Source organism: Sebastes fasciatus, chromosome 6 (assembly GCF_043250625.1).
Source record: "Sebastes fasciatus isolate fSebFas1 chromosome 6, fSebFas1.pri, whole genome shotgun sequence".
Classification (NCBI taxonomy): domain Eukaryota; kingdom Metazoa; phylum Chordata; class Actinopteri; order Perciformes; family Sebastidae; genus Sebastes; species Sebastes fasciatus.
Window position 1 is genome coordinate 20,547,624 of NC_133800.1, and position 21,998 is coordinate 20,569,621.

Below are 21,998 nucleotides of genomic sequence, written 5' to 3' on the forward strand. Positions count from 1 at the left end.
CACCGTCCACTGATCCAAAGAGTTCGGCATCTCTGCTCAAGTTTGTAAATGGATTAAATTAAATCTAACAATTAGATTACAACCTCATCAACACAGTCAGCCTGGACTACAATGAAATAGTTTCATTTATCAATGATGAATCTGTTCAGTGGAGAGATTGTATGAGTGATATTGGGAGCTTTATATGACACCTGAACTGACACATGTAGCGGCATGTCTTGAACAATGAATTCTCTGTATCGCTGAAATGTTCACAGTAACAGAAAGTTTGATCCAGTGAATGACCAAAACATACAGATGATAAAGTATATCAACTTCAGTAACAGTGCATATTGACTTAATGTCTATGTACACCCACACAGGTGTTTTCAGTTAACCTGGCAACTGTGTATAGACTAATTGAGAGATCTTCCTGAGTCTCCTGAGTCTCCTCTTAGCTTTGTTGAACCTGTTAGGGCAGATGGAGATTTGTGACCTATCAAATTTTCTGGCCCACCTTCAACCCGAGCAGAGGTCTAATCAGCCAGAATAACTGAAGACACTTGTGTGGGTGTTCAGAGGCTTTAAATCTTCACTGCTGAATTGAATGTAAGGATGAAAATGCATGACAGCTTGAAATCATTTTTACATGTATTTTGAAGTAAAACATTTTTTACATTGGTGAATTGTTATGAAATGACTCGTGCAATGGTTTAAAACCATTTTCCATGCACAAACAAACCCCCTAAGAATGGACAGTGTGGGAGCAGACAGTAACGTGGATACACAAGGCAACGTCTATTAAGGTTCAGGACCCCAGACTCATGGATGATACATCACTGTCATTTGCCATGCTGGAAGGGACAGATGTTAAGCCACTATCATGCTATCATGTGTTACCACCAGACATTAATCATCATCTATCAATGAACAACCAATAATAAATGGTGTTTAAACTACAAACGTGTTGCATGATTTGAACAATGAGTGATACTGTTAGACAGCATGGTAAAAAAAAAATATTCTCATTTGAACATTAAATAACTTACTTTTAAACAAGTACTAACAGTGTCATCTAGCACATTTCTTTGTGACCTGGACACAAAATACAGCACATTCTATTAAATAACCCTTGTAAAACACTAAATACCAGTGACTGATCTTCAGCTGTTATAATATCATAAATATCTGTGGTGAAAAAAAAGTCAAGTTCACGGTTACTGAACGTGTGTGAGTGCTCCCATCAAATCTCTGTGGCAATAACGTCGTCGTACGTCTGTAACCCTGAGCTGTAGTTGATGTCCATGCCGAGCTCCGTCCGGCTCTCCATTTCGGCGGTCAGCTCCTTCAGGATCCTCTCCAGATCCTGGTTCTTCTTGTGCACCTGCAGGTAGTTGACCTGGAGCTGCTTCTGGTACTTGATGACCCGGTCTTTCTCCTTGTTCCACGTTAGCTTCTCCTGCTCAAAGGTGCTGGCCAGCCTCTCCTGTGCGTCCTTCTCCTCCCTGAGCTGCTGCTTCAGTCTCTCCACTTCTCTCTGGAGTGATCCTGTGGCCATGTTTCCGCTGTTCTCCTCCACCTGGTCCTCGGCGCGGGAGTCTGGGCCTTGGATCAGTCTTTCCAGGGCCTGAGTCTGGGCACGGGCCTCGTGTTGCAAACTGTGCTGCAGCCTCCGCTCTTTGGCCACGGCCAGATCCTGTTTCATTCCCTGAATGTCTTTCTCCAGTTTGCCCACTTTCTCTCTCAGCAAATCGGCCTCATTCTTCTTTCGCTGAAGTTCGTTTTGGCACACCTGAATTAAAATATTTAAACATATTCAGCCATTAAGAGGACTATTTTGACTGATGAAACAGGTCTAACATGAAGTGTTAAATAAGCTCACTTATTCTGACTGTGATTATATAAATCTGCTAAAACACGGACATTGAAAACAGTCAAGGTCACAGTTGAGTGTAGCATCAGCACATAATAGCAGGTATCCTTCCTAACTCAAAGTGCTTTCATCTTATAAACACTGTGTGGGCATTTTATTCACACGTCCTTATCTGAATGCCATGCTGGAATGAATTGCTATTGAATCATGAACTGACTAACCTCAACCTCTATGGTGCGAGAGTGGAGTTTGTCCTCGTGGTCTTTATTCTGTCTCTTGAGCGTCTCCATCTTTGCTGTGTTTTCCTTCAGTGACGCTCTGAGGCAGACTATATCGTTGAGTTTATGGTTGACTTCTGCCTTGCTGTCTCTCAGCTGCAGCTTCAGCAGTGAGATTTCCCCTGTCTTCTGGCACACCTGCATTTGGACAGAGACAATTATGAAGATGAACCAGACAGAGTAGTAATGTGTGTGATATGTACCTTTTTAACTGGCAGTTAAAGGATCAAGTCAACTGTTGGATTAACAACATTAAGTATTAGTAAGTTATATTGCTTTATAAAACATCAAATAACAATAGTATGCATGGGAAATACTACTTTTTCATTTTCACCTCATGCCAAAAGTAAGTTAAAGATATAAATAAGTAAAAAAGTTTTGTTGAGAATGAATTAATTGATTTTTTTGGCCACTTGGGGGCAGCGCAGCTGGCTGTAAACACAAAATTGACATATTATCAGCATTTACATAAAGTTGTGGCAAATGTATTAAAGGTGCTATTGATAACATTGATAACATTCAGCCACTATATGTCGCATTCTCCCTCCCCCGTTCAATTGCATTTACTTCACCACAAGTTGTTGCCAGCCACTTACTGCTTTTTTTCCACACTAACTGACGACCCAGAGACACCACGTGATGCCAACGTTGTTTTACTATTGGCTCACAAGCCTTGTTAGAAGTGGGAACCAAACGTCAAATATCTTCCACAGAGATAAACAAAACATTCATTTTGGACCCGCCAACATTTTTAAAATGATAATTTCACAATTATAATATATTTTTTCAGGAAAAGCCATACTTTTATTTGGCACCTTTCTAAAGGCTCTATAGATGTATTATTTCTTAAAAAAAAATCATCTACATAAAAATGTTATCAATAAGACCTTTAACAAACAGTTGCCTATTTACATCCAGCATACACAGAGCAACATTAGCCTTAATTTGAAGTCATGTTTTGTGGATACGCTGAAAATGTAAGTCCGATATTAGGAAAAATGTCCACTATGTTCCCCGGCTAGTTGCTAACTTTGTTTGTCTGACGTTTGGTGCTGGGCAGGGAGCGTACAGCTGGTTTATCAGAGCCTGTTTGCTGCAAAACTGCTGGATGAGAGCGGTGATAATGAACCAAAACAGTAAAGTTGAGGGCTGTAAAACCAAAACAAAGAGCTGAAAAGCTAAAAAGCTCCCTAGAGTTGAGGAGAACTGCAGAGTTGGTGCTAATTCTCTATATAAATTATACAAATCCACTGGTTATATAAAAATCAATTGATATTTTCTGACTCTTTTATGATGGATTTCTTTTTCTTATTAAACATGATGATTATTGGTGTTCTTCTTCTCCGGTGATGGAAGAACATTATGTTCCGACACCTCCTCAGCCGCATTCAAGGTTGTACCAGATTGTATTGTTGTAGCTACAAGTTTTTCAAACTGATCTCACTCGACTCATGACTCACCTCCCATTGAGTTTCCTCGAGTGTCGGAGCGAGCTGTGTGCTCTCTGCCGCATAAGACCTCAGTCTGAGCTCAACAAGATCCTTCTCTCGGCTTAGCTTTGAGACATCCTCCTGAAGCCTCTCCTTCTCCACCTGTACAAGAGTTCATTTCTCATTTCACTCATTGTGTGGAATTTCTATGCTTCTGCTTCTGCTTTTTTTTCATAAAAGAAATGAAGGTAAAATACTGTATGTATATCTTAAAGGGAAAATGCACCACCTTTTATTTGGACATCTAATCAGAGTTGATGGTAAATGTAGTTGATTGAAGCAATAAGTGCGGACTAAATCGACCAAGAAAGCTGAGGTTGCAGCAGCAAAATCTGCTGTTCTTCCTGCATCCAGCGCCATCATTTGACGTGACGGTGACATAGTTGGATGCGAGGAAGAGCTACAGGTTGCAATTCCAGTTTGGATTTCTAGTTTCCATCTCTGGGTAGCCAGGGGATGCCTGTGCTCTAGATGGCGCTCAAAAACAGAACTTTTACATAGTGGCCAAACGGTGGAATTACAACCTCCGTGTCCGTCAGGTGATGCCAGTGGGCCCAAAAATACTTTTCCCATAGACTTACATTTGGAGAGAGACGTCTGTAACTCAGCGGATAATTTTTTTTGAGCTGAATCAACTTCCCAGTACGAACACTTGAATAACCCTTATTTAAATCGTTATGTCCTAAAAGTTGTAAAACGCACTAAGAGCCAAATCCAGAGTTATTTCCCTTCCTCCCTTCATGTGAATGAGAACAAGACCGCGGCTGGACCGAAACGCTAGTGCGCCTGCTCTATGCCGGAAGATCCAGGTAATTTTATACTCGAAAGTCAAGATTTTTTTTATTCATGTGCCACTGAGCAACTTACATAGGAATGAATGGGGCCCTGCCTCGAACGCTGTATCCAGGTCTCTTTATACATCCGTGGCGGGGACCCTCCGGGCGTCAGAAGCTTGCACACAATGCATCCTGGTACATGTAGGCACAGCCGGCACGGCTCTTTGAGCAGCAGAACTCAGCTTTCTCGGTCAATATTGCACGCACAGAATAATTTATTGCTTCAATTGACTACACTTACCACCAACACTGATTGGACATCCACATAAAAGGTGGCGAATTTTCCCTTTAATTGATTCATTGGAAAGGGGGAAGGATTGGTGGGATGAAGATGAACCAGGGGACTAGAAAGAAAAGAGGAGGTTGGCTGACCTGGAGCTGGCTGACATGCAGCTGGAGCACTTGCTGGGTTTTTGCAGCCATTTGGGACACTTGCCGTAACCTTGTGGAGCATCGCTGCTTCAGCCCCTCCATCTCCTCCGAGCAGTACCTTTGTCTCTCCTCAAACAGCTGGCAAGTGTCTACTTCCTTGTCTTCAAAACTCACCTATTGTAAGGTGAAGACATCTCAGTAAGAAATTATCGCAGTTGTACAATCTAACTACTGTTAAAATGTACTGATCTTGATTAAGAGCACATGCTGTTTTTTTTGTAGCGTGACAGCTTGGTACCTGTAGCTCCTGCAGCTCAGTCTCTCTCTCCAGCAGCCTTTGTTCCAAACGTTCAATCAGTGACTCATCTGTTGTAATGGGGGACCGGATCCCACCTGCAGTCTCAGAGAGAACGCTTGGCTCATCTGCAGAAAGTGGGGAGCCGGCATCCCCATTAGCCTTAGATGCCAACCTTCCGCTGTTGAAATCAGCCCTGTAGCTACAGTCAAGGTTAGTGCTATTCCCGTTGACCCATGGAGGGAAATTGGGTTGAGCTCCCTTGCTGAGGCTGTTTGTGGGAGCTGAGCTGCCATCGCTGTGACTGACTGGGCCCGTGGAAGCACTTAGGCTGCCGCTGGTGCTGTGGGTTGGCAGGCTAGACATTGAGTTACGTCCAGAGTCGGACAGAGTCCCTGAAATGAAAAGAGATGGTATTTTATTTTAGTGCAATCGGTCCTTTGACCTGAATAATCTAATTTTAAGGCAACAGTATAATCTAGATAAAAACCTGAGAAGGTGTCTTGCTTGTGTCTAATATCTGGACTCCTTGCTTTCTCCAGAGGACAAAGGATGTCCAGGTTGTTGTGGCCTATCTCTGTGGAGGATATACTCTTGGGAATCACAGGCTTGAAGGCAGTGGAACGGACCAATGACTTCTCAGCTGAGGTCTAGAGGAGTGAAATGACACACAGTCAGGGGTGCTCTTCCCAATTTTTTGTTTTCATATTCAGTGGCTCCTCTTATAGCTGTCACAGAAAGCACAAAGAGACAGACATTCTTGAAACTTGAAAATCATCATGCTTTCACAGAGATAAATATTGTCACGTGCTGGAACGTCTGTACAAATGAAAAGGATAGATTTCCCCCCCCCCCAATCATGTCTTTTCATATTAGAAATAGAAGCACTGGAGCGTGCAAAATTGCTTCACTACAAGCTGGCAGTATTAAAAGCCAGTAGTTGCAAGTAAAATTCACTAGACTGTCACAAAAAGAGAAAACTCATTTCAAAGATGAACTTATACTCCGCATGCGCCATCTGTGCTGTCCAAGAATGTCACAAGCAGCACCACGGCTCCCCTCCTTCCTTTCCGTCCTCCTCTCCTCCTCCTCTGCATCCCACATCTCTCCCCCATGTGCTGTCTGAGCGAAGATGAATAGCCCTCCTCTGTGATATTAATAATATGAGCTACTGCTGAAGTGTAAGAGGTAAAGCTTGTGAGCTCAGCATTCCTTCTCACTGACTTCATGACTGGGATGCCTTTCCTCGTTTTTTTTTCTTTCTTCTCTTTCTATCCCTCAAACTCTCTTTGGCCCCTCTCTCTTTTCTCCCTTATTCTCCGCTCTGTCTCTTTTAAAGCTGCTTCCTATTCCTCTCCTTTCTCCCCCTCTTGCCCCTGAGGAATAAAGACCTATTGAAGGAGACTCCGAGTTTGCCTATGTATTCCTGGCACAGAAATGACTTCGCTGAGAAGATCTAGGCATTCTTAGGTCATTAATCTGGGAGGGGGGTGATTAATACGCTGGAAAGGTTCAACACAGGTTATGAGGAATGGCTGCCACCAATTAAACTACCTGCTGTGCATGTTTTATCCTCAACTTCGCTGCGAGGCTTTTAAAGTCTGTTGCAGTTCTGCAGTGTGACTTCTGAATGGTTGTAAGGATAACCATAGCAACGGTTCCAGTCAGGTAAAGCACAGCAAAGCTACGTTTGATGAGGCTATGAAAACGACGTAAAATCATGATCTCAGTTAATATCTGATGTATCTGATTGAATATTTTTTTTGTAAACAAATATAAGAGTTGCTGACAGGCAAATTTGGTTGTCTTTGCACAGAGCCAGGTTAGTTGATTCCACCTGTTTACAGTCTTTATGCGAAGCTTAGCTAACCATCTTCTGGCTCCAGCACATTTACTGTACAAATGTGCCATTAAAGGAGAATACCACCTAAATTAATAAATTCAAAATGTTATTTCCATGGCCTAGGAAAGTTCAATCAGTATTTGTGAACATGAGCTACTCTCTCTCAAAGCCAGAAACCAGAGAAGTAAGTCTCAAACTTGTGATGTCATAGGGTATAAAGTCTGGAGCTGCTCCATAGACAATGAATGGGAAGCTTTATTTATTTAATTGTTATTTTTATTCTATTGTAGTGTTGTCAGTTGTGAAACAGAAAATGTCTTCAAATACTTAGGATATTCCCCTGGGTGCTCTCAGTGTCATCTCGAACATCTCTCCCTATTCATTGTCTATGGAGCAGCTCCACACCTTATACCATATAACATCACAAGTTTGAGTTTTAGCACCTTAGTTTTTGAATTTGAGAGAGAGTTGTTCATGTTTACTAATATTTTTGGACTGTCTTATACCATAGGAATAACATGTATGAATTTTGAAAATGGCCGTAGTTCCCCTTTAATCTCCTCATCTAACTCATGGCAAGAAAGCAAATATTTCCCCAAAATGCTGGACCATTCCTTTAAAATGTAATCGCATCCTTTGGGTGAATCATGAAAGAAGCAACAATGGGCCTTCTGCTCACCCTTTCAGTCTTTTTTCCTGACATGAGCAGCAGTTTCGGTTGCAGTCGCCCGTCTGATTCCCCATCTCTGTTCTTTCCACCTGCACGCTCTTCCATTGATCCTCCTCTGTGGTACACTGACCTCGGTTTATGGCTCACCTTGTATGGAACAGGAGAAACATGATATGCTTTATAACCGTGCAGTATATTTCTTTGAACTATAGTTTTAATGTCATCCGATGGCACACACCTTGATGTAAAAGAAATCTTCACTTCGACCCGACCGGGAGTGTGACAGAACTTTAGAAGGTTGAGCAGTGGATGAGGAGCCCTGAGTGAAGCCACACTTCAGTAACTCATCAAGGCTGCAACCTCCGCTCTTTCTGTGAGGATTTGCTCCCTTCTTTAACCTGTGTTCAGACGCCTTGCAGTGTTTGCTGTTGAGGCTGTTGCCGTTGACGAGGCTACTGACACTGCCCATGGTCCTGCAGGCATAGATGACGGGAGGGCGGGGGCTGAAATCCAGGTGGTCAAGTTACACAGAAGTGAGGGGAAGAACTGACTCATGACCCCAGAGAAGTGCTATCAGTGGCTCCATCTGCAAGACAAGAAAGGGATAACATACATTAAACACACAGCATAATAGCTGTTGATCCTTAAACAGAAGTTTCTTTCATGAAAGGACCAAACCCTGTCAGGGTGTCAGTTTTTTTAGGGTTGTTAAATTCTATTGTTTCCTGTTCAGTCCAGACATGCAGTGTTGAAGCAGGTGTGTTCACATTTGCAAAACAAACAAAGTAGAAAAAAAGTCCATCTTGGCACTCCGCCTGGCTTTGTGTGTCGAGATTTATGGCTTGGCCGTTGAATTTGACAAATAACCCTTTGGGTGCCCTTCTGCTAAACAAACTGGCAATTTAGGCTACCTACATCCTACTCAACACTTGGCTGGGCCTGCCATCTGAATAGTACTATTCAAACATTATAGCTGCTGCTGTTCGTGAACACAGTATAGACAGTTCACACTAAAATATCAAGTTCTAATACTGTGATTGGCTGTAATTATGAAACAAAAGATTGGATTAGATTTATAATACAAGGACTTTTATTCACAGAGGTACAAGTGATGCTCTCTATTCACCGTCCCCACCTCCTTTTTAAAAATAACCAGACCCCAGATGCTGCTAGCCACTATCTCCAACCCACAGGGGAAAAGTAGTGACTTGGTAGCAAAGGGCTCCATACTGGCTGATCAGGCCTGTGGGCTCCCCTAACCACCTGGTCCTCAGCCTTTAACCATTTTATAATGGCCACACCAACAAAGCATGGCACTAATGGCCTGCCGTGAGTCACGTATTAGGGTACATTGTATTTGGCTTCAGGCAAATCAATGATTATTGGTTGCACAGTGTTGTTTGTGAGGATGCGCATAGCTGTCAGTGTCATTTCCTCGTGGTGTTTGACTGGCATGTTTGAAGGGAGAAAATGCCGAATGAAGGCGGGAGAGCTGATCAAGGCTGTCACTTTTCATCGCCCGGAAAACAATGATAAGCGAGATGAGACGTACAAAATAGATGTTTCATCATGAGGAGAATAAAAGGAGCATCCGAGACAGACAGCAAGTGAGACAGAGGAGGAAAGTTTGAGTGGTTTCCACGCAGCACAATACAAAGCTGACAGTTATAGTCTATTTAAGGTAAATACATGGACGGAAAGATAATCCTAAATTGAAGGCTTCTGAATCAAACAGCCAGTTGGAAGTCTTCCAGCACAGCTTTGATTTTTCTGTTTCATTCAGGATGAAATTCAAAATATATTCTAGGAAAGTAAACATAAAATGTTGAGTAATGTTAAATTTGTACCTGCAAAGCAGTCCCCCCATGTCTGACGTGAACAGTCTCTGACATGACTGCCTCTATTCTGCTGTGCCTGGATGTCTGCCGCTAAATCTAAACCCCCAGCCTTCACTATCACTCTCAAACATTTGCATCCAGTGGTGGACTGAAGTAATGAAACAATAGATTGTACTTACTGCCAGGTCAATCTAAGCATCCATCTCTAGCAAGGCCCCTGCAGAGTCATCTATCCAGTCCTGTGTGTAAGTCTCTCTGTGTGTGTGTTTGCCCTTGAATGAACCAACAGCAAATGCAAGCCTCACACTATCACCACAGCCAGGAGGGTCCGCTAACTGTTTCGTTGGAGAGGGTGGGTCTTTCTAGTCAGCCTGTACCCAGCTTTGCATTATAACTGACATGCAAATTCAGCTCTGTGTGTGTGTGGGTGTGTTTTGGGACCTCCTGCTCCCCCCCAGGGGAGCCAACAGTGTACAACATGTGCTCCCATAGAACTGGCGTGTGCCGCTCAAGTGATTAACTCCCAGCCTTCACAAAAGATCTTTTACACCCCCAGTGTACCCCCCTCTTCTCCCCACTATCACCCACAGACACCCTCCGATTGTGCATCGACTTACTGTGTAATAACCATTCATCCTTCTCCCCCCCCTCCCTCCCTCCCTTCTTCCATCAGTCCCTCCCCTCCCTTCATCCATCCGTCCCACTCGGTACCCTGCACCCACCCTGAACAAACAACACTTCATGTGAAGGAGAAAAAAAGGCGCTTGCCCTCTCTCTTTTCGCTCTTTGTCTGTTGAAGTGTGCCGCTCTTTGTGTGGACTCTTGTGTGCCGGTTGATGTATTCTCGCCAAACAGCCCAGGACCATATTTGAGTGTTAAATAAATGACTAGTCCTCACAATGAGAAGGCTGGAGAGCTTCAGTTTTATAGTGATTTACCAGCGTCCTGCCTTTATGCTGTTTGTTCAGACACACATGCAGAGACTCACTCTCTCTCTCTCACACATAAACACACACACACCTTTTACACATCCACACACTTTCCCACAGTCTCATTGCTGGCATACAAGTCTCTCTGAAGGCAGCAGAGCGTTCAGCAACCCACACTGTTGACAAAACACCTTGTGGATGAAGCACAATCACACATCACGACAGGAAAATATACAAGGCGCTGTGTTCCAAATGAACAAACAACAACAACAGAAGAGATATGGCCCCTGAGCCATGCTGCTGACAAAACAAGTGTAAATCTTACACCCCATTTTTGTCACGAGTCAAGGTGTACTTTCTCTTAATGTGAAGAAAACGGACAGCCTTTACCACGCATTTACTGATGGAACACCACTGAATCATTGATATCACATAAAAAAATCAATTTGTTAAAATTGAACTAATGGGAAGCACCCTTTATGGTGTGACGTTTCAACACGTGCAGACAGAGTTGCACTAAAGTTTACATCATATTACATCATATTGTCTGAAAGTTCTTTCCATGAAGTGTTTTCACAATATACAGTATCTCTATAGATCTACCATAATCTTCTTCAGCAGCATCCTTTCAGCTGACTACCATTGTCCCTTGATTAGTCCCACCCAGCACCCCAAGCTTGGACAATGATCCTGCCATTTCACTTTCATGTTCCCTCTCACTTGCTGGAAGAGAATCGCTCAATTTCGCTTCTATTTGATGCAAATATTGAAGTGATTTGAAAATCTTTTTACTGCTCCATCATTGCAAATTTCAATAAGCAGTACAAAATGGTCTGACCACGTGTTTTTTTAAGTGGACAGTGTGATTTAAGACCTTTGGTGAGATGGGATCACGGGGGTGTGAGTGGTGTGTGTGGATGCATACATCTAATCTTATATCTGATTGGCTGCATGTTTTTCCTGTGTCTGCACAAAAGAGTGTGTGCACTCATTTGTCGTGTGTCTGCGTGTAGGCAGGGGGTGCATGGTGTGTGTGTGTGTGTGTGTGTGTGTGTGTGTGTGTGTGTGTGCAGGGGGGGTCGCCCGAGCTTTCGCGCCCCAGCTGACCTGCCTGACACAAAGCCCTGTCCCGCGGAAGACCAGCTGACAATACACTCCCCCTCACACACACACACACACACACACCCTCCACACACACAGTCACACATAAACACGCACTCCGAGGGCATAGCCAATCCATTACCACAGCCAGTGGAAGGCAGCAGTGTGCTATAAAGGGTCCAGGATTTATACCTGTCTTACAATGACCATGAAACTCTCCTCTGTTCTCACTGTACCTCTATACACTGCTACGGCGCCAGATGGCATCACTTTAATTCTCACTGTCTTTATGGTAATTTCTAACAGATGCATGTGTAATCTATCTAGTTCAGTGTGTCTGTTTTTTTAGGTCAGTCTCAGACGGCTTACGGTTCTTTGTTCATGTGTGCCGTCTTGACGCACTTTGAATTTCATACACAGTATTTCTTTATGTGAAGGCCCAGCCCACTGAAGCACCTTCCATCTGTGACATAATTGTTAAGCTTTAAAGGACCGTTGCAGTGTTTTTGCATGTTTCACTACTCTAAAGTTGTTTTTTTTTTTTTTTAACTTAAGGTTGAATTACTGCCATTTCAACATAAAGTTTGAGGACTTGTGAGGGAAGCATGTCATGGTCAAAATTGAAGCAGCAGAGGCCGAGATACCCCGACTTTTAGTCTTATATATGGGTTAAGCTCCAAAAACACTTTCCATAATGGAACTCAAGAGCATCGTTTAAAGTTTAAAGAAACAATGCTATTGAGAGTTTCAAGTTTGAACTCTCCATGCCCAGTAAATGCCTGTGTCTTCTAAACTCCACGCCTGCAGGATTTATGTTAAAAATATACAAAAAAAAACGTCTCATAGCCCAAGTTAACCCCGATTACATCACCAGGTTTTTTCCCCCTGACTTTTATATGCTCTCGCAAAGCCACAGATCATAGCCTATATAGCATTCCCCATGAGTAAACTGATCTTGATGTGTAAATTCAGTGGCGTTCTCCTCTGAGGGCTCTGACACACCAAGTCGACGGTCGGCCGTCGGACAGTTTGAGGCAATCGGTGAGCATCCGTCGGCCTAGTCTGAGTTTTTTCGGCCATTTCAGCATCTTGAATCGGCAGTGGCGCTCGTCAGTGAGAGAAATCACTCTGATTGGCGGTTCAGCTTAAAGAATCAGTGCAAGAGAAGAGAAACGGACGTGAGGAAAGCAGGCCAATGAGTAAAGTCAAGAGGAAAAACACAGAAGGCTGTTCTCATTTTAATGGGCTAATGACTTGCCATTCCAGGATGGAACCATATGGCGGCCGTCTTACCTGGGTCCAGTTTTAAACTACCTGTAATTAGAACCTATGGTGAAAGACGCCTGTGTTGTCTTTATAATCCTCGTATTTTTCTATCAATACACCAATACTGATTTTTTATTCAGAGTAATGTGTGTAAGACAAATTGCAAATTTCCCCACTGTGAGACTAATAAAGGAATATCTTATTTCTTACAACTGTGTCTAAAATGAACAAAAAAAAACAGAGATTTTGGTAGAATTTTGATTATTATAGCTCCAAGAAAACAAATCATGCTTTCAATCATGAAGATAATCTCATAATTGTGCATTTATATTGCAGGCAGTGATTTTATTTTCTCAATTTTGCCTGATCTTAATATGTAAGAATTGTTTTTGGTATTCTGAATGGCTCATATACTACATTAAGCAATATATCTTTTATGTAGAAATCTTAAATAGATTCAGTATTATGGGAAACTATGCATGCAATTATAATCAATCACTTCCTGTTTTGCCGTGTTTTTTTTCCGGTCAACCAGCGTGGGGTTTGTTTTGATGCTGAGAGGAGAGGTTGAAGAGCCTTGCTGAATGTAAATGAGGAGTTGTTTTAGTTGATAAGTTTGTAAAGTTTAATGCCTCCTGATGGACTCGTTGTTATGGACATTAACTTAAAGGTAATAATGCGGAGAAGTCGCGGAAATTTTGCAAAATTGCAAGCTTCACCTGAACTGCTGAGGTACTTTCTCCGACTGGATTACTTTCACCTACCTGATCAAAACATGGATTACTTTTTATTTGCTTAACTGAAAGGAAAAAGTGTGAAGACATGAGTTAAGCTGACAACAAGTGATGTCTGCCTTGAATAACATGATGTTGGCTGATTGTGTGGTTGGTCAGTGTTGCTGTTAAGGATGTGGTTACAGTTATTGTCACTTTTAGTGTGGACTGTAACGTTGCTGGCTTGCTGGATTTGACTTGAAATAGTTGAGTGTTCATATAACAGATCAATGCATTTGAGAGCTAGCAATCAGCAATAAATTAGAACAGCTGGTCCTTTGCTTGGTAGTTCACTAACTTTCTGTAGTTTTAGTTGACCCATAAGTCAAAAATAAATCTCTCATCTTCTCTATACTGATGTGTGGAAAGTGATGCTAGCCTCCCTTTTATTGACTAATAACAAAGTGAACATAGAACAAATTACAGAACCAGATAATGCCTGGGGGATCAGAGCACTGACAGAAAACTTAAATCAATTCATAAAAATGTTATACAAGGCAGCCTACATAGATTAATGGTTTTGATAGCCTTTCTATTTTTTAGTATATAAGATTGAAGCCATGTATTGTTTGAGATCATTTTCGAAGATGAAAAGGGATGGTTTATGATCTGAACATTTAGATTCATGAAAATTAGATTTTGCAAGGTCATAGGATCAGACTAATAATGTAATATTGATTTGCTTTGGTAGAAGGGTAAGAAAAGAAGCCAAACAATATGCTTTCATAGGAGAGGAAAAGTTCTGGGTCAATTTATTGGGAAATAAAAGTGCAAATGTGTTGCCAAAAAATACAAGAGTGTGACAAGACTAAAATAGGTGACATAAATTTCCTGGAACCAGATGATAAAATGAGCAGTCCACAACAATGTCCTTTTTTATATCTTTGTAGAAATACCTTGGGGGATAAAAGCGATGAATCATAAAAGTCACGTCCTTAACCTTATTTAAAATCAGATATTTAGAAGGTAGGCACCATATTTTCTTCCAGTCCTGCTCTGCCTCCCTGGTCTCTTTGGTGCTTTTGGTAAAGCAACTAGGTGCTGAACAGCTGACAGCCCATATGGTGGCAATTGTAAAAAATACCCAGGTAAGATGGCGAATGGTTATTCCATGATCCCATCAACTGTTTTATGACCTCCCATTCATTTCCCCAAAAATGCCTTATTTTTCATTTCTTTTGATTTTTAGACATGTTTGTCATATTGTACGGGCAGCCAATACTTTTGGCTGATGTCAGTACAGCATATTTTAGACTTAAAGCTCCCATATTATGCTCATTTTCAGGTTCATACTTGTATTTTGAGTTTCTACTAGAACATGTTTACATGCTGTTATGTTAAAAAAAAACTTTATTTTCCTCATACTGTCAGCCTGAATATGCCTGTATTTACCCTCTGTCTGAAATGCTCCGTTTTAGCGCATTTTGACGGAATTGCAACAGAATTGTGTTGCTAGGCAACAGCTTGGGTCCATGTGTACATCCTGTCAGCTAATGACATTCACATACACTGCAACCAGGAATAAACTAGGACACATTTAGAATATTTACATTTAAATCTGTGTCAAGGGTCTAAATATTGTATATTCATGACAACAAATGGAGAGAAATGCTGACAGCTTGTTTCAAATGCAGAGTTTCTGAATATGGGATTTGTGTATTTCCCTGTGGATTGAGTGTTTCAATACTTTCACAGTAGTTATATAGGACTTAAGCCTGCTTTATTATAAAAAAACATGAAAATCTCACTTTTTTATAATATGGGACCTTTAAAACTTGATGAAGCTAATCCATCATTGTTAATATTTTTGTCAAAGTTGGGTTATTATTGTGAGATATGCTGCCTTCAAATGAAACTCGTGAGCTTGTGTTTACCACATGGGAAGTTGTGTACACGATATGCTTGGCGTTCAACTGGTTCAAGTCGTGAGAACACCGCTGCTAAACAGCTACAATATTATCGTTACTGTCGGCATTTAGAACTATACACTCCACAACTCCTGAATTCTGGGCTTTCAGGAACTTCCCACTTACGAGGTTGTGAATACCACAAAAGAGGGGAGTTCATATGGACTCTTGTCATGAACACGGTAAACACAACCCCATTTGAAAGCACCATTTATGGAGATAGAAGCACAGATTGTTTTGCAAAGGCTTCCAGCGTGGTGTGTTCAAGTGCTGGCAGGGATGTCAAATAACAAAGATTTGTGGTTCGAGTGGACTACTGACGTAAAAAGCTACCAAATTGACATTTCCACAACATCCATGTCGGCTCATATCAGACTGTGACTTCACAAGCAATTCTTGTTTGTAAATTCAAAGCTGGTTTCAGTCTCTCCGTAGGAATTGCAGTTAATATTAAAATGATGAAATACAATTTTTAAAAGGCAGTGCGTCCAAATATTTTCCTACATGCGTGATATGAAATGTGCCAGGAATAAATAAAATCAAACAGAGCGGTAACTAACATTTCGATGGTCAAAAAATCCGGATTGCACCTTTACCTCTGGAGGAGACATCAGTGTAAATCAATCCTTATTATGCTGTTCGATCCTCTAAATGTACGCTTGAGCATGTCGCTCCCAGTGTGATGTAACACGTTAGATAACTGGAATCGATCTGCGATTCGCACAAAGTAACTGATGATTCACATGTAATGAAGCAGACATTTCCCATTATCCCAGGCATGACAGGGCGGAAATTAAACACACAAATTAGGAGAAGAAGAAAACACTCACTTATGACAGCAGAGAGTGTATTTCCAGAGAATGTATAGGCTGATAGTTTGAATTATTGAGAGGTAGTACTCTTGTAATCTGTCATCCTCTGTGGCCCGTTAAGGCCTCAGTCACACACACCAACACACACACACACACACACACACACACACACACACACACACACACACACACACACACACACACACTCTTTACCCATCTTGTGTCTCACTCACTGTGGCTGAGTTGTGGGGATGAGTAATGTGGCCTCCAGCAGAACATCAACTGGGGATGACGTGTGGGGTAAGACAGCCATCTATCTTTCAGTTTCACCGTTAACACATCTATCTACTGACCAAGCACACACACACACACACACACACACGCACACACACACACACACACACACACACACACACACACTGACGAACAATGGCAACCAATAGCAGCTAATTGGGTAATCCCTTTAGTGCATTGTAAAGGAGATTGAGCATGAATAGGGCTTCAATGCTGAAGAGCAGAATACCAGACACTCATTACCGCCCCAGATGAAGGAGATGGAATACCAGTCACGGAGAGAGAGGCACGAGCAGAACGTGGAAAGACAGAGTGTGTGGTGTGAGAGAGAGATTTATATTCTGTGGAGCTAACATTGATACATTGATGACTGTTGCATTGTCCAGCAAACAGTCAATGTCTCCTCTGTTTAGAGTTTTGAGAGGTTTGGATGCAGAGAAAAGACTAAAGAATTGCACGTTCACTTGAACATTTATTGCTCATTAATTCGATCTCGGTGTCTCCTATTGGCAGCCGTGTGGCCGCATCTTCGACTCGAGGCCAGCTTTTAGTGAAGGACCCCCCTGTTCAAATTAGATTGCATTCAGATACCATTATGTGCATCCAAATGAGACATTAGGTCAACCAAACAATCAACCTCCTTTAGGTTTTAATAGATAAGGAGCTTGTGTGCACTGGCTGGCCAACTACTGCTCCTGTAGTACAGGCATTTGCATAACCTTGGCAGCTGGAGTATAGAGGAAAATGTATTTTTAATGGAGTCTAAATGGGAGCCTTTAGTGCTGCGACGAGGATGGGAATTGATGCTTGTGAATTTAAGGAGTCCTAAAATTAAATATGTGAGATTTCCTTTTATATTCCTTTATCGAGCTGCATCCATCCATCCAAGATTGATTATTGCATTACAGCCGCACTTTTGTGTAATGCTTTAAACTTATGCAGCGCCCTGGAATCAGTCCAAAAATGGTTTTAAACGAGTTGTATGTGTCTTTGGTTAGATATTGCAGATCACCGGCCAGCTCCATAGTCATGAAATATTTACGTCTAAAGGCTTTTATCTTGCTCTATAAACAGCGAGCGAAAGTGGATTGTAACAAATGGAAGTATTTTTAGACATTTTGAATTATTGCCCATCCATTACCCACGAATATTTACCTTTTCCATTACCCGCCACGTGTTTTGAACAGGCTGTGTCATTTATGCATGATATGACAGCCTCGTGAAAGTTAAATTTAAACTTGATGGATTGTCATAAAAAGCTTTGTTGTGGTGTCACGTTATTATTTGTACACTTATCGAGCTTTCAGCAAGGAAGGCACACTTGCCAAAATGTAGAAGTTATGTTGGTAACATATTATACTGGCTATAACTGTTGTCAGATTAGAATAAATGTTTTGTTCTGGTTTTATAGCGATATTGCAATGTCAGATCATAAAAATTGTCTTCTAAATACAAATTATAGATAAACATTTTTATCTCAGTAGCACCAGTGAATGATATGTTTTACGTCGGCATTTCTCACATAGTCACGGCACCATTTCTTCAAAGTCTGTCTTACATATTTCCGTTTGATACGGTATCACAGTGGAATGACATGCATAGGTAGGTGGATAAGAATGAGGCCTTTCCTGGCACTGGGGCCCATTGACCCTGCAAGCTGAAGACTCAGTGATAAGGTTGTCATTCTGGAGCATAACCATCCTCCCATCCTCCTAATCTGCCGTGGCGTGTGTGTGTGTGTGTGGCTAGTGTAATGTGGGAGTAAGAGAAGACATAATGAGCTCACTTTCAGGGGTCTGTATCATTCTGAAAGCAGCTGGAAATATGTGCTGCTTGCGATACCTGCGCTCAGCTCCAAAATAAAAGCCCCCTGACCTTGCAATGCTTAAGGGAAACTCTGCATGGTTCTTTTAAACAGTTTGAGGTGCCGTCATAACTCACAAAAGTCACGTCTAATACTCACCCGCTGTGCACAGTTGCTCGGCTGATTCATATACCATCAGAATATAATTCTATTTTAAGGAAGTTTACGTGCATCAACACTGAAAAGTTCTGCAACATCATCCTGAGCTGAGACTCTCGGAGATGTTGGGATGCTGTACTTCTCTGACACTGAGCCTTCACTCATGAAAGGATGCTGCTGCATTTGGGTATCTGGGACAGTTATTTTAAGACACGTCTTCTTTAGCAGGTCATGACAGCTCCGATGGTTTGTCACACGCTACAGATACGGAACTGAGCCGCGTTAATGCCCTACGAAACGATTGCAAATAGAAAAAGATTTTAAAAAATACGACCTGTGAAGTCAAGATGTTTACATCAACAAGAAGAACTCTACATAAGAAAAACAAATAGCTCAGCTGTGACAATACAAGAGACATGTCTTTGCTACTTTCATCCTCCTTGTGATTCTGTCTCTCCCTGTGTTTTTTCTCTGTACAATAAGTTACAGCACAAACCAAAGCTGAACATGCCTGAGCAGGTGCCCTACACTTACCTAGTCACCTTGTCACCAGCACAATGTACCGTAATTCAAGTTCCCCACAGGTCTCAACACATATATTACTGTGTACAGGTGTGACAGAAAACGGTAAATTACTCCCCACACAAATCCCTTCCTTGTGTTGCTATAAATTATACTGCAAAATCATAAGAATATTCAAGAACAGTTGAGCCAATTACTTTAAAATCACAGGGTGCGACATTTATATATGGAGACATTTAATTCATGCTTAAAACACCTATAACAACCAGCCCTGTGTCCACATTTCTCCAAATTGCTGTGTATAGTGTAAAGCCTCATGCTGCTCCCTATTATTTCACCAGTTTAAAAACAATGGTTTGTTCAGTAATGGCTGTGCTGAAAGTAAAGAACGTGATTGGCAGTTTTAAGAAAAAGAAAAAAAAAAAAAAATGAAAGCAGACATTTCATTCAGAGCTCACACACAGAGATGTTGTTTTTTTTTACTTTGAGCTTGCGTATTAAAAGTATTAAAAGACTTGGACTGCCTCTACGCCGAGAAACTTTGGTTCAGTCAGAATGTTGAACTAAGGAAACAATTGATATTACATTAATGTTTTTCTAAAATTAACCTAGTCTTCATTTGGTTCCCTCAAACATAACTTTATGTGAGCCACATGAAGACAAATCGCACACACTTAGATCTGTGGGACCTGTTACCCAGGCTCACTCCTTGTTTGAAGTTGCAAGGCTGTGAGCCCTGACTGAGTCTGCACCATCAATTGCCCCCTGTCACATCCAGTCAAACAGCCACAACCTTCCCTCAAGTCCAGCTGGAGGTGACTTACCTCCATTATAGTCTGCCTGCCCCCTCGGTCACAGTCACTGCCGCTGCTGCTCTGTTCCCCCAAAGCTGTGTGGATCACTGTGGACAGATCACTTCCAGCCGGATACTAGTTATCACTGCTGGTGTGGAGAGAAAGAGAGAGATGTCTGCTTTTGTTGCTGTTCCCCTTCTCACCCCTCTTCAACACCTGGTGTGGTGCAATCAGTCCGTCCCATCTCCCATACTATGAACACAGACACATTCCTCCATAATCAAGCCCTTTCTCTCTCTCTCACCCCCTCCCTCCTTCTCTTTACACTGTATCCTTGTTGCCTCCCTCCTGAACTCCCCTCCCACTCTCTCCTTCACTCTGAACATCCAACACTGCCTCCCACCCTCCGCTGCTCGCCTCGTCCACCTCTTACATACATTTCTCTTTAGTCGTGCACTATTTCTTTAGTATTTACATCCCTTGTTCCCTACATCCATCTCCCTCTACCTGTTCCATCTCACTTTTTCAACTTGCTTCTCTCTCTTTTTCTCTTTTTTTCTCTCCCCTGGCATCACGCCCAGCGGCTCCGCTATTCATTTTAAGTCACTTCACTGCCTCTGCATGCCTACATACAGCACAGCACATCATCCCTGCCCACACTTCTAAGCCACACACAATATATCTGTAAGCGGTCTAAACATCTGTGTGTGTGTGCAGCTTCAAAGGCTCCTTTTTAAATCGTGTGTCCAGTTGTGTGACTGTATTCATGTTGCAGCCTATATGTATGCGTGCATGTGTGTGCACCTGCAAATAAGCCAGTAAGTGTCTGCTGGGCTGATGACTCATCCATGCTGTTAGCCTCCATGCTCTGCTGCTGAAGATTTAACCTGCTTCACTGCTCCAACTGACTCTCGCACACACACACACACACACAAACACACACACACACACACACGCACACTGGAAGCCAGGGGCAAATCTGTTGTGTTTTGGTTTATTTATGTAACAGATGAAGTTGAATAAATGATTCGGATGGTAGTGTGCAGGTTATAACCCTGCAGTGCAGTCTTGGCAGTAACATGACATGCAATCTCTCTGTTTTCTCTGTCCATCACTTTCCTGTGCGTCTCTTTCTTGCTCTTCTTATCTTCTTTCCTTCCTCTTTTATGCGCTCCTTTGCTCTCCTTAATCTCTTTCCCCCAAACTCTCTGCTGCATCACAATTAGAAGCAAAACGTCCAGCCTCTCTCGCAGTTAATATAATAAAATTAAGTTTTAAGTTACTGAACAAAATGTACGATATTCCTCTTTGCTGTCTGGGTATGTTTGGTGGAGATATAATGACTGTTTCAGACTTCCCTCAGTGTTCCTGGAGTGCCAATTTGTCTTTAAATGATATTCCCCCATTTTTATAATCAGCAGCCAGGAACACAGCCAGCGACATCGCCTTTGCACTCAGTGGGTGCCAGCGATGTGTATATCTGTGTGTGTTGAGCGTTTGATACAAGCCTGTAATCTCAGCTGTGACCGAGGTGCATTTGAATGATCTCATTTCGATACTCTGCACTATCATTTTCCCCCTTTTTGTGTACCGTCTGGTGCTATGGCGGACCGCATCCAGGTTATTCATGTGCCATTATCGCACACACTGTCATGTTATCATGATGACAAAGTACACCAGTCAGCGTGTCATCGTCTGTTCACTCTTCGAAGGCCCTGAACTCCACTAGCATCCTGTTTGCCCTCACAGAGTTATCTGCCTGTGTGTGCAGTGTGTGGGCAGGACTGTGCATTTGGGATTGTGTGTGTGTGTGTGTGCGCCGCACATATAATTTCATGGTTATCTAAAAAGCATGTGGGCTTTGAGCGAGTCTCTTTTTGTACCTCAGTGCAAAAGGTATCAATGATGGTGTGCAGGGGTGTTAAAAATAGTTATTGATTATTCACGCTCCTCTGCACCCTGCATGTGTGTGCATGTGTGTGTGTGTGGTTCTTTGTTTATTCATACTCCCTGTCATATGAATCTTCTAGCAGGTCTCTAAAGATTGCATTACAGGAAAACAATTAAGAGATGTTTGTGTTTTCTGTCAAGGCGAATGAACCGGCGTGATTACTCATGTGAGTTTTGGGTTTTCTGTACTTGAAGGCGCAGCGCGGGCTGTCA

The 21,998-nt window shown here is 42.1% G+C and overlaps 1 protein-coding gene across 2 annotated transcripts; it reads right to left on the reverse strand.

Moving 5' to 3' along the window:
- Positions 1 to 216: 216 nt before the first annotated feature.
- On the reverse strand, positions 217 to 20,369 carry lzts1 (leucine zipper, putative tumor suppressor 1). 2 transcript variants are annotated; one of them, XM_074638300.1, is made up of 9 exons: positions 19,866 to 20,369; positions 7,875 to 8,222; positions 7,646 to 7,783; positions 5,614 to 5,773; positions 5,127 to 5,518; positions 4,829 to 5,002; positions 3,591 to 3,722; positions 2,074 to 2,268; positions 217 to 1,771 (listed from the first exon to the last, which is right to left on the reverse strand). In XM_074638300.1, exons 2-9 carry the CDS (start codon positions 8,103 to 8,105, stop codon positions 1,223 to 1,225), a joined length of 1,971 nt encoding a protein of 656 aa, XP_074494401.1. In that variant the 5' UTR covers positions 8,106 to 8,222; positions 19,866 to 20,369; the 3' UTR covers positions 217 to 1,222. The 2 variants fall into 2 exon arrangements, with proteins under 2 accessions (XP_074494401.1, XP_074494402.1); XM_074638301.1 differs by lacking the exon at positions 19,866 to 20,369 and adding an exon at positions 9,654 to 9,802.
- Positions 20,370 to 21,998: the final 1,629 nt, after the last annotated feature.